Consider the following 13,898-nt stretch of genomic DNA (forward strand, 5'->3'; position numbering starts at 1 on the left):
GACGGCGAAAGCTAGAAGGATGCTAAGGTACATAGGGAGAGAAAAAGGAGGTATTTGATGCCCCTTTATAAGACTCTGGTGAGACCTCATTTAGAATATTGTGTACAATTATAGAGACCGACCACAACTTCAAAAAGATAAACAGGATAGAGTTGGTCCAAAGGAAGGCTACTAAAATGGTTGGAGGTCTTCGTCATAAGGTGTATGGGGACAGACTTAAAGAGCTCAGTATGTATACTTTAGAGGAAAGGCAGGAGAGAGGAGAAATGAGAGACGTTTAAATACTTACATGGCATAAACGTGCATGTGGCCAGTCTCAGTTGAAAGGAAGCTGCAGAGTGAGAGGACATGGGAGGAAGTTAAGAGATGATAGACTCAGGAGTAATCTAGGGAAATACTTTTTTACAGAAAGGGTGGTAGATGCGTGGTATAGTCTATCCTAGGACAAGCAGGCAACATATTCTCACATATGGGTGACGTCATCCACAGAGCCCGAAACAGACAGTTTGACAAGTGAACTGTCACTTTAAGTTGAAAATCTTTGCAACTGCCCGCACCGCACATGTGCAAATGTCTTCCCGCCCAACGCCAGCACTAGCCCCTCAGTTCTTCATTGTTTGTGGAGCGAAGAAGTTTGTTTTCACTGAACATCATTCAGTTTTTTGTTGCCTTCCCGCTCCGCTTCTTTTATTTCCTATTCTATGTTTTTTTATTTCAAGTTTAGTAATTCAGTTTTATTTTTGACGGGTTAAAAAAAAAAAAAAAGTAAGAGAACATTTCCATTAAAACCCTCTATCATCCTTGGTGATGACTTGTGCAGCGGCAGTTACGTTTTTTTTGTTGCTGACCCTTTTCAAAGGTTGGCGGCTTTCTTCTGTAACACCTCTTTAAAATAATATCTTTTTTCAATGCCCTTTTTTTTCTGTCAAGAACAGTTTTTTGGCGCGAACATGGATGGTACCATGTCTTCGCAGCCTTTGACATCGAAAGCATCTGCATCGCAGGATATTCTAGCATCAGGGAAGCTAGCTAAGAGGCCATCCACTTCCCAATAAGCATCACAGATCTCTACAGCATCAAGTCACCTAATGCAGACCAACAATTCCAGTGCTCCCTAGCTTCGCAGCTTGTCTCTCCTTCATGGTATGCATCCTCATCGAGGTCACCAATACTGAGACAACCTGCTGCACCGATGGTACTGGCTGTTGAGCCTATAGTACGGGTGCATATTTCAGGTCTCTATAGCATCATGTCAGTTGATACAGACCACAGCTTTGCAGGTTGTCTCTCCTTCATGGTATGCATCGAGGTCGACAATTCCGGGTCAACCTGCTGCACAGATGGTACCGGCTGTGGAGTCTTTAGTATTGGTGCATACTTCAAGGTGTCAAAGGTCTTATCAGCATTGAATGCAGACCATACATCGATGCCGTTGCGTTCCAGCTTCACAGGTTGACTTTTCTCTTCGGTATGTATTCTTTTGGAAGTCATCCACTCCGAGTCAACCTGCTGCACCAAGGGTACCGGCTGTTCAGCCATTAGTACCAGTGCATGCTTCAAGGTGCCGTAGGTCTCAACAGCATCCAGTTATTTGATGCAGACCACTCAACGCCACCACTGTTTCTTCAGCTTTCTATGTGCATCGAGACAACCTTCTGCACCGATGGTACCGAATATTCGCTTACTGATACCGGTACATGTTTCAGGACAAGCCTACATGAGTCCTATAGAAGGAAGTTTGGTACACCATGCTGGGGTTAGCGTATATTCCCTTGGTACTGCCTCGCTGCGATTTTCACTATGAAGCCTTGTAAGTTCTCTCTCTTCCCTCCTTCCAACACCTTTCTCTGGAATCTGACATCTCTCCCTTCTTTGAGTCATCTCTCCTCCCCACAGTGTAACATTTCTCCCTCCCTCCTATCCACCACTATCATGTCCAACATTTCTCCCTCTTTCCCCATATATACCATCTCTCTTTCCCTTCCACTCCACGCACCTATGTCCAAAAATTTTCTTTTTCTCTTCCCTCACCCACCGGCAGCATCTCTTTCCTTCCCTTCCTAACCCCCAGCCTGTGCAATCTCTGTCCTTCCCAACCCCCTCCCAGCCAATGCAACATCTGTCCTTCTTGCTTTCCCGACCCCCCGCAGCCTGTGCAACATGACCTTCCCAACCCCAGCCCTCCCTTCTCAGCTGGATCCTATGGTAAGACCTGTCCCCAGTTCCCGACTCCCCTATCTACCACCTCCTTGCTGCTGAAATTTAAAATCTTCAGGCAGCCAACGGCGAAACGAAGCCAGCCTCCCGCTGTCGGCCTGCCCCGGAACTGTACTTTCTGCAGCACTTCCTCTTCCTGCAAGACTGTCTGATTTCAAGAAAGCCTGGGATAGGCACGTGGGATCTCTTAGAGAGAGGAAGAGATAATGGTTACTGCAGATGGGCAGACTGGATGGGCCATTTGGCCTTTATCTGCCATCATGTTTCTGTGTAGTCTGGAATTGGAATTTTTATTAGATGTGAAATATAGTTTAAAAAAAAGCTTCTGTTATGGAAAGCAGTATGCTACCATACTGTAGAGCAGGGCTGCCTGAGTCTGGTCCTCGAGATTTACTAGCAGGCCAGGTTTTCAGGATATTCACAATGAATATGCATGAGAGAGATTTGCATACCACGAATGCAGTGCAGATAAATCTCTCTCATGCATATTCATTGTGGATATCCTGAAAAACTGGCTTGCCAGTAGATCTCGAGGTGCTATGGTGCTGTAGAGAGACAGCACCATAGCACATTTTTCAACTTGCAAAGGTAGATGAAATAGTATATGAGTGAATCCGTACTTAGTGTAGGAGTAAGACTGTGCCTTCTAATATTTGATATAAGAAAAATAGCCTGTAGGGGAGAGTGGCTTGATAAGTGGTAGGGTAGGATATAAGTACAGTAGTTAGCACCTGCCTAATTACCTTCCTCTGCTGACACTAAATACAGACAATGAAATATACAATTGTAGCATCAAGAAATTTTAAAAAAATTTTGTGTGTGTATCATTTCCAGTTGTGGTTCTCAGGTGATAGTCAATCCCTTGGAATCTCTCCAACTTAAGTTTTCTTTGAACTCCAAAATAAAGTACAGTACTAGTCAAACCTACTCACGTAATATATAAATCACCTTAGTCTAATATGTGAGCTGCTGATTGTACAGTTTTTTCCAGCAGAGAACTGGACTGTAGGTTGAATCTAGAAAAGAAGGTTGTGTGCTTGTAGGTTCTATGAAGGCAGGCATACAGTGTTTGAGAGTTCAATGGTTTAAACTGCTGAGTGAGAGAAAGCCAGCTAAAGTGATACTGAAGGCCAAATGTGAAAGCAGACACCTGCTTGTTTTGATGCCTCAGATCTAGAACAATTACTCTCACTGCTTGAATCTTAAAAGCTTAAGAGATTTGACTTGTATGTACATGTGGCTCAGTATGACTTGTATGTACATGTGGCTCAGTCTTTGAATGGAGGCTTCAGTAGGTTAGCTCCTGTATTGATGGCTTGAGTGTAGTTAAGTTTACACATACTCTGAAACAGCCATACTTGGAAGACCCCTGGCTGAAGCAGAATTGAACTGTTACATAGCCCTTCAGAGACTAGTGCCTCACACATGCAATATATGCAGTCTTCTATATATCCTAAGAGAGCCCAACATTTTGATTAGACATTAAATAAAATTATCTTGGAAAAGTTGTCACCACCTGAGATATTCCAAGGTGCATGCATTTAGGCCTGGATTCTGTATAGGACGCCCGGTCTCAGAAGCCAACGGGTGTCCTATATAGAATCGCGCCTAAGCCCTCCTAAAAAGAACTGATTTTCTAACAGACGTCCATGTTACAGACGTCAGTTAGAGAATAGGATTGCTGCTAAGCTTATCGCAACAAGGGATCTCCCTGCCACGATAAGTTTAGCAGCAACCGGTCCCTTCTCCCTTCCTTCCCCCCCCCCCCCCCCGTGAAGACTACTGGCAGGAGGGATGCCAAATCCCTCTTGACGGTAACCCCCCTCCCAGTAGATCGTGTGGCAAGACGGATGCCCAATCCCTCCTGCCAGAACCCCCCCCCCCATAGATCACCCAGCACCCCAGACCTCCCCTCCACCCAACCTGGACCACTGCACCCCCACTAGAACCCTCCTAACCCCATCCAAACCCCCCTCTAACCTTTTTTGTTGGCCGGCTAGGTTCTCCCTCTGGCTGGCAGGCCCGCCTCCATCTGAATGGTGGGCCTGCCCCTTCCCGGTGCATTGTGGGATGAATCGGGGAGGGGCCTAAGGTCTGATTGGCCCAAATACCTAAGGCCCCGCATAATCAGACCTTAGGCCCCTCCCCAGTGCAGGCCCGCCATTCAGATGGAAGCAGGCTGGCTGAAAGGAGGACCTGTCTGGCCATCAAAAAAGGTTAGAGGGGGGCCCAGGGGGGTTTGAAGCATCCCTCCTGCTGCGATCTATGAGGAGAGGGGTTGCTGGGCAGGAGGGACTGGGCATCCCTTCTGCCACGCTAGTTAGGGTGGGGGTGCTGGGCAGGAGATCCCTTGCTGCGATAAGCTCAGTGACCGCGTCTACTTAACATTTTGCTGGCCTAGGGAGATGCGTACAGCCGCCTAGGTCCATCTAAGGCTACTTCCGTGCCGGGCCAAACCACGCCTAGCCTTAGGCAGGCTTGCGCACCTCCCTAGGATCCCAGAGGCGTTTCCAATGTAAGCAGCTTGCCTCGGGAGGTTTTTTTAAAAAACTGTGCGTCCCGATTGGCTGGTTAGACAGCAGTAGGACACCTACTACCGCCTACAATCGGGACACCATTTATAGAATCTAGGCCTTATTGTTTTAGCAATTGGTATATTGAGCAACCTTAAACTAGACATGTTAATAGTGGTTTAGATCTTTGATTTAAATTGTAAGCTGAATTGCTGCATATTCATGAATGATGAAGGCTGCTCATTTAATCTAGATACCTCAGGTGAGCTTGGGGCACCATTGTTGGCCTGCTGAAAAACCTGTATGTGCCAAAAAAATTGGTAACAATATGACTTCATATTTCCCTGCTCTCAGTTCTTATGCTGTAGAGCAGTGTTTCTCAACTTCTTCAAGCCAAGTACCCCCTAAGCCTAGCAAATACCAACTGAGTACCCCTGCCCAAGCTCTGCCCCAGACCTGCCCAAGCTTTGCCCCTGACTCCACCCCCATAATAATAGTACTGTAATGCAATTTCTTCCATCCATTTTTCATATACACACAATATAATAATACATAATGGTAACCACAAAATTTTTTTTAAAAAAACAGAAAGCACACTGTTCGCAGAGGAAATGTTAATTATCATTTATATTTGGGGGGGTTTTCAAAGAGGTCATGGCAGATGACTTTAAAATATTTCATGTCACCTTAGTAACAACTATAGAAAAATAGACATGTATAGTGCAAACTGTGGACAGCAGATATATATTCTCAAAACTGATACATTTTGATCACTAAATTGAAAATAAAATCATTTTTCTTACCTTTGTTGTGATTTCATGAGTCTCTGGTTGCACTTCCTTCTGACTGTGTGTCCAATATTTCTTTCTTTCTGCTTCCTGCATTCTTCCTCCTCTCCAGATCTCATTCTATTCCCCAACAAACATCTCTCTCTGTCCCTCTATGAGTCCACTTTTCTTCCTCTCTCTTCCACCCCCATTGGCAACATATCTCCCTCTCTCATTCCCTCTCCTGTTGCAAAGGGAGTGGGGAAAGAGAGAGAGAGATCCAGGGTGCATCTCTCCCACTCCCTCTACTGCCACATCCAACATTTGTCCCTCCTTTCCACCAGTCCAACATCTCTTTCTCTCTGCCTCCTGCACGCTTCCACTCCTCCAGTCCTCCCCCAACCAACATTTCTCTCTGTCTCTCCATGAGTTCAACTTTTTATTCTCTGCCCTCTCCCCCTTCCCCTGAGTGTGACATTTCTCCTTCCCTCCTTTCTTCCTTTCCCTCCATCTCTTTCTCTCTCACTGTCCATCTGTCTTGAGAGATCCAGGGATCTTTCCCACCCCCTCTACTGCCACATCCAACATTTCTCCCTCTCTCATCCCCTAGATCATGTGCAGCATTTTTCACCACTGCCCACCAGCCCCATGCCCAATTCTCCTTCTATCACCTCTCTCCAGCACCATGCCACATCTCTCCCTCTATCACTATGTCCAACAGTCTCCTTGCACCCCCTTCAGTTTATCCCTCTGTTCCCTCTCCACCACCCTTTCCAACATTTCTCCCTCTCATCTTTCTGTTCCCCATGCATCTCTATCTCACTTCTCGCTCTATGCTCAATTTTCCTTTCCCCATGTGCACCATCTCTTTCCCTCTCACTCACACACTCATGCCCGACAATTCTCCCTTTCTATTCCCTTCTTCCCTTGTGTCACAAGTTCATGCCCCCTCCCTTCCTTCTCTGTCCTGAGTTCGTGCCAACCTCCCTATCTTCAGCCTTTGTCCCAAAATAGTGCCTCTCCCATGTTCCAATGCGCTCCTCCCCTCCTCCCTTTGACCCACAATCATGCCCCCTCTCTCCCTTACTTGCTCGCAGGGCTGCACTTGCTTCTTTAATGGCCACCAAATGGGCTCCTCCTTCCTGCCTTCACTCGCACTTGTTTGTAGACAGTGGCTCTTACACGCTTCATGTGGCTGACCCACAATCTTTCCCTCAGACGTCAGCTCTGACGTCGGAGAGAAGGCTTCCGGGTCAGCTACTGCAGTGTGCAAAGAGCCGCTGCTGTGTTTCTGCAACAAGAGCCTGGAAGGAGGTAAATGCTGACCCGGAAGGCTTCCATCTGACGTCAGCTCTGACATCAAAGGGAAGCTTTCCGGGTCGGTTTCAGCAGGGGGTGGGGGGGCAGGAATTAAGGCATGGAATCCTCAGCAGCTTCTTTCAGCAGAGGGGAGTGGGCATCAGCGGCCATTAAGAAGAAAGGGGGTGGGAGAACCGCACAGTGCATACCCCCAACAAGCGGCTTGCGTACCCCTAAGAGTACACATACCAAGTGTTGAGAAACTGCTGTAGATAGAATACTCAAAAGAGGTGGGTAAATGCTCCATACTTGTAATCCAGAAAACAAGGGGTTAAAATGATTCCCTCAAGTCAGACTTGCATTCAAGTGATATCAGATCAGAATAGAGTGACCCAGAGCTTGGAGCCCACTCACAGAAATATATTAGCTTTTATACATTTGTAATTCAAGTTCCACACTTAAAAAAAAATTTGTCCCATGTGACTGCACAATCACTTAATTATTTTTCATATTGCAAATAAAATTGAATACAATCCAATTCTACACTCAGAAAAAGCCTGAGTCTAGACTTAAATATTGTATCTGTTCCAAAACATGATTGAGATTAGAAGCACTGTTTCCAGTAAAGGGATTCAAACTAAATATTTATCCAATTTAATCGGTTCTGGAAAATGCCCCAACTTGGATTTAACATTTTGTAGCTTCAAATTGCTCCAGGGGAGTTATTTTCACAGCATTCAGACCTCTTCTGTTAAACTGGGTGGCTAAAGCATCAGTGATACATGAAAAGCATACCTAGAAAGCTTCCCAGAAACATCAGGAAGGATCCTCTTTAACCACATGACCCAATGTAGCTCCTTGCACTACTGCCACTAGAGAATGCCTATTAGAGGTAAGCAGTTTCACCTTACTTAATATCTCACAGTAAAATAGTAGAAATTCATTTTCATATTATTTCTACCTCAAAATGCCAAGTAATGTGATGTATCCTATTGAAAACTATATATATGAATTTAACCTTGCTTTTTTTCTTTACAAAAATATACAGTACTTCTCCAGGACAGACCGTGTACTAAAGCATAAACGGATGTGCCATGAGCCCCGCGACAAGAAGTCCAATAAGTGCAGCACTAAAATAGGTCTTTTAGGCTCTGAAGAAGACGCTGGCTTCTCCATGCTTCCAAAAGACATCTCTATGCCAAAGAAGAAAAGGCATAAATCGGCAGAAAAAGCAAAATCTACTTCAGATGCAGAAAAAGAGAACCCTCTAGGCAAGGGTGAACCCAAGAAAGAGAAAAGTGATTTTATGTCTATTTATTCTGCAAGTGCTAAAGTAAAAGATGAGTATATGGTTGCAGAATATGCTGTTGAGATACCACATCCATCAGTCAGTGTACTGGAAGAGACAGTGTCGGGGGAAATAAACCCACCTAAACTGGTTCTCAAAAAGGTTAATACTAAAAGAAACCTAAAACAGCCCCTTGAGCAGAGTCAAACAATATCATCTTTATCTGCATTTGAAGAGAGCAAAGTTGCAAAATACACTTTTGATCTGGTAGATAAACAAGCATTGTTGGACTCGGAAGGTAATGCTGACATTGATCAAGTTGATAACTTACAAGAAGGTTCCAGTAAGCCTGCACATAGTAGTACTAATTATGATGATGCAATGCAGTTTTTGAAGAAAAGGAGGTATTTGCAAGCAGCTAGTAGCAACAGTAGAGAATATGCTATCAATGTTGGTACAATAGCATCTCAGCCTTCTGCAACACAGGCCGCTGTGGCAAGTGTCATTGATGAAAACACCACAGCATCCATACTGGATTCACAGGCACTCAATGTGGACCTCAAAACTAATCATGACAAAAATGTCATTCCAGATGAGGTACTACAAACTCTATTAGATCACTATTCCCACAAGGCTAATGGACAGCATGATATGTCTTTCAATGTGGCTGACACTGAGGTGACCTCCAGCATATCAATCAACTCTTCAGAAGTGCCTGAAGTTACCCAGGCAGAAAATGTGGGAACAAGCTCACAAGCTTCCTCTTCAGATAAAGCCAATATGTTGCAAGAGTATTCAAAGTTTCTGCAACAAGCTTTGGAGAGAACTAGCCAAAATGATGCCTATTTGAACAATCAGAGCCTTAATTTTGTGACTGATAATTCGGCTCTCACAAGCCAGCCAGCATTCTCTTCCATGGACAAACATGTCTACTCATCTGTGCCTGTCAGTACCTTCCGAGCAGGAATGACATCTCCATTAAGAACAACAACAGATAAGTCTCATTTTGGACTAATAGTTGGCGATTCCCAGCACACATTTTCATTTTCAAATGATGAGACAAATCATACTTCCACTTCATCTGCACAGGACTTTATGGATCAAGTAACTTCTCAGAAGAAAGCAGAGGTACAACCTGTCCATCAGGCTTACCAAATGGCTTCTTTTGATCAGCCATTTAGATCTCAATACCATGGAGGAAGGGTTGCAATATCATCTCAGTTTAGCACTGCCAATGGACAGGTGAACCTGCGGGGCCCTGGATCAAGCTCTGATTTCCCAGATTTCCCATTGGTAAATGTAAATGAGAACAGAGGTCAGATTACTTCTTCACCTGATGTCACAACAGGCCAGACATTCGGTTAAAGGAATAATTGTGAATAGTATTGGCACTTTATAAGAAATCTTTCAAGATTGGGGTTGCTCTGTATCAGATGGACTAGCTGTACACAATTAAGAACTTTGTGTTATTACAAAAGAAACAAAAAAAAAAAATAGTGAACAGTTTCAGCAACATGCTTTATTTTAGTTGATCAATGCATTGCCTCCATGTGGTTACCCTTTAAAGGCAATTTATTCATTTATTTGGGACAAGAAACCTGCATTTATAACTATAGTGAGTTAAAGCAATCAAATGTTTTAGAAGAATTATGTTTCCTAAAAGGTATCGCTTCTTTAGATCAGTAGTAGTATGAAAGTCACTGTTCTTTTAAAGGGTTGACAGTACAGTGATTACATTTCAGCGGGAAGACTAATTGTCATTATCTGACCAAATGAACTACTAGTTTAGATATGGCTACAGCAATATTTAAGTATTCAGTACAAAATCCTCTTCCTCCAATGTTTCTAAAAGAATTAAGCTATTTTATTTTAATTTGGAACTTCTGTCTCTTTCTTACAGACTGGTTGCTACTGTTTGAAAGTCTTACTTAGAGGCATGTTGCACATTCTTAACAAAATCCATAACTGATGAATTTACTTAATGCCTCTAAATAAAAACAGTGGATTATCTCAGTAGTCATGATGCCATACTTGATAAGTGTTTTCAGAATCACATTATGCAACACTTATCAACCCAATTGAATAGAGTGCATATTTTGCCCAGTACTTCCATCAAAAGGATCATACATGGAAACAAAAAAGAGCATAATTCTTGCTGTAATCTACTGTAGTTCACAATAATTTTCATCAAGTCACTTTAAAGGGTCAAAAATGGAAGCATTAGAGAAATATATGCACTTTGTTCAGTTTGAGTTTTGTATAATGATTGAGCCATTTTTGAAATAAGTTGAATAAATGCTAAGACACTCTTCTCGTTAAACATGGTGTGAATATTGAGATCACAATTGTTCTCACATGTAGCGTTTGTCTGACCCACTTTATTTTTCTGTGTTCTTGTCTTTAAGTTGTTTTTTTTCCTTTTCCCCATATTTTATATAAATCCTGCAGTGCAGAATGGAGATGAAGTAGCAGTTTATCTTTGTTCATTAATACTTGGACGTTCATTTTTACAGCTTTGTTTCATGTGCAGATATAAAGATCTCTGAAGTTTTAGTGAATATACTCTGTATCTGTAGATAACATTCCTATAGGCATAGAGCTGAAAACACTTATTTTAAGACTTCAGTACTTTGTACTTTACATTTATACATACACAGAAGTTATTATAGAGTATATATAGTTCAGTATGTTTTTTTTTCATTTTTAGTATGTATTACTGTGCATTTTGTATGGTTGAAATGGTTGCATATTTTATCATCTCATAAAACAAGACAGTTTGTTTTTTAAAATGACAGAATTGCACAGCTTCTGATACTTAAATTTGGTTTTGTGTTTTTCCCTTCAGAATCTTGGACTAAATTGTAAATATTAAAAAGGTATTTCTTTAGCCCATTAACAGAGTAAAGTGGATATTTTAATTGCATAGTGTACAACAGTTGGGTATGTTGTGGTTTTAGATGAAAATATAAGTAAGAAATACTTTACTAATGTTGACTTAGCAGTTTGAACCATTCCAGCTTAATTAGTTGCAACTAAGATCTTTGCTCTATTTTTGCAGTTAAAATTTTGTATTTAATTATAAATTATTTTATTATATATAGCGATGAAAGTTGGTAATATGCCTGAGATGACAAATGTTTTAACACCAAATAATTTATTAACATAGTAGAAATACTAGATGACAGCAGAAAATTGGCCAACCAGTATATCATCCACACCATCAAGGACAAACCCCAATTGCTAACCACAGTGTGTGACTGACTACCTGTAAGGTATCTTCCTTACCCATTTGGCCTTTTTGTCGTCATCCTTGATATGTGAACATAATATGAGCATACAAGATACTTTCTTAATTTACTTCTGAACACTGTTAGTGTTCAAAATGTTACATTTACAACTAGGTGAATTGTTTCTTAAAAGATCTCCCATAATGTTAGAAAAATAGAGGTGGTTTTGTACTCACAATACTTTAATTGCCTGTAATTCAATTTAGCAATTAAATTTTAGCATCCTCCTAGATGACATCTGCAAGAACCCAGGCTGGAAAGTGTAAACAGAACATGTAGAACTTTCTAGAATGATGTGCTTATACAGATACTTTCTTATATTGTGTGGAACCTACTGGAGAAATTATTTTGTTTGCATATTTTTCACACTTGTAAGTGGCTCTCTTTTCCCTTTGAGTCACCCTTCTTTTCATATTTCCTGCTTTTGGAGATCGTAAGATTATTTTAGTCTTTTTTGAAGCTCCTGTGTTTTGGCATGGCAGGACATTTGTTGAGCAACATTGTTCGGAATTTTACCATTGAATTATTTTGTTTTACATCAGCTATTTTTCAGCTGATATCCCAGAAACAGACGGTCACAAGAAGTGGAGATGTTATGGCAGGATAATGTCGGTCATAGACATCTACAAGTTGTGCATGATGTGCCCTGTCAGATGTCAAAAGATAAAACTCAAATAAAATACAAGATATAGTGTGACTAAATAGCATCACATTCTGATTCAGGGATCCTTTGTGGTGATCTATAAGGAGTGCTTGAACAAAGCCAATTCATAGTCATCTATTTCATCGTTGGTCTCCAATATTTTTATAAGTCAAACTTTTTGTTAAGGTTCAAAAACAAAGATACTTCAAACAAAACAGAAACTTAACTTGTGTAACTGCTCCACTGGACCACTGCCGACACAGCCAGTGTTTCAATACCTGCATAAGGGTAGAGATCCACTAAAAAAGAAAATGAATAAAAATGTCAAACTTCAAAAGCACACCATTTTCTCCTCTCCCAAATATATATCATGTTAAAAATCTGCTGGACTTACTCACATTCACATTATCACAATAATTGCATATTGTTCACTCCTTCAAACATGGTGCTGGCAAAATCAGTGACTGAATAAATACATACAGAACCACCTGATTGCTGATGTCAGGCCAAAACCAGGCTATGCAAACCACCGGATATTCAAAAGCCAGAGTGGAGTCTAAAAGAATCAAAAAAGAAATCAGAGACTTCTATTTGATCTCCAAATTTAACCTGTTAGGGTTTACAGATGTCATTATAGCTATTAAAAGCAGAAGAAAACATACTGGTTTTACTAAGACTGGCTAAGGTGCATCAGATGCATTCATTTCCAATTGCCCTGGAGTAGCATGGATGTTGAGGATTCATTGGCATCAAGGAAACAGTGATAAGGGACATAGGGACAGACCACTGTCAAAGTCCCACCTGGTGCATGAAGAGGTAGAAAAAAGGTAAGGGAGCATCATTCCTCAGTGCATGATGTTGAAAGCAAGAAGATCAAGGCAGCCATCCATCTTTCTTTTGAAGCATCACTCTGATTTTCCTCTACAGTATATCTGGGAGGAAGGGGGACATTTTTCAAGGATCCAGGTTTAGCCACTGAATTTAATTTAACATGACATTTTATGTAGCTTTAGCTAGTTACCCAGTACAAGGAAAAGGAGATTTGGATTCAGCTCATGCCTTTTGCAATAATAGCTCAAGGCAAATTGTGTCAAGTACAGTTAAAATGCATCAGTTAATATTTTCATGTCCTCAAAGGACTTATGTTCTAAGTTTGTACCTGAGGGAATGGAGTGTTAAGTAACTTGGCCAAGATCATAAGACACGTTACAGGAAGTAAAAATACCAGTAAACTTAAATAACATTATACAAATAAAATACTTTCTATAGATTTTTAAAGCCACTTACTATATATTACTACCAAATCTATATAAATTCTAAAATAGTAATAAAACCTGGCTCCTGTTCTGCATTGTATTCCATTTAATATATATTAATCCTGTATGTTTATTTTAAATGAAGAAACAAGTTTTAAAGAACGTTGTTCCAATTTTAATTTAATAGGTAAAGCATTCCAAGCTGATGAAGCACTACTTTATAATCAGCAGTGTAGCAGACCTGTTTCAAGTTTAATCAAGTTTGATGAATCGCTTATTACATACTAAGTGATTAACAATAAAATATAAATTGTACAGTTTTTTAAAATAGGGAAAAAACAAACTGACAAAACAAACATACTCGTTTCATCGTTGTGATCTATAGAGAATGACACAGAAACAAATTTTCCCTGTCCCCGTGGGATCTCTCTATCCCTTTCCTGTCTCGGTGAGCTCTGTCCCTTCCCCATTCCTGCAAGCTTTGTCCTCATCAGCACAAGCTTCGAACACTTTAAAATCATAAGTATTGGACATCCACTACTACACCCACTTACTGGCATTGGCGTAATTTACTGTATCACTTGACCAGTTGGGAGTCTCGAGATATCTGTGGGAAATGAAAAGAAAG

At 41.3% G+C, this 13,898-nt stretch overlaps 1 protein-coding gene across 10 annotated transcripts in view; it reads left to right on the plus strand.

Moving 5' to 3' along the window:
- The window catches only part of ZNF148 (zinc finger protein 148), a 170,396-nt gene that overhangs the window by 151,666 nt on the left and 4,832 nt on the right, over positions 1-13,898 (plus strand). For 7 of the 10 annotated variants that reach the window (XM_033944620.1, XM_033944619.1, XM_033944618.1 and 4 more), the window contains one exon: positions 7,845-10,976. The exons of 1 other annotated variant lie outside the window; for it this stretch is intronic. In XM_033944620.1, the coding sequence (XP_033800511.1) occupies positions 7,845-9,449 (1,605 nt within the window). In that variant the 3' untranslated portion in view covers positions 9,450-10,976. Of the gene's footprint in view, positions 1-7,844; positions 10,977-13,898 lie in introns of those variants that run through there. 2 more of the 10 variants (XM_033944617.1, XM_033944616.1) reach the window with 1 other exon arrangement.

The sequence above is a fragment of the Geotrypetes seraphini genome, chromosome 5 (genome assembly GCF_902459505.1).
Source record: "Geotrypetes seraphini chromosome 5, aGeoSer1.1, whole genome shotgun sequence".
In the NCBI taxonomy this organism is placed as follows: Eukaryota; Metazoa; Chordata; class Amphibia; order Gymnophiona; family Dermophiidae; genus Geotrypetes; species Geotrypetes seraphini.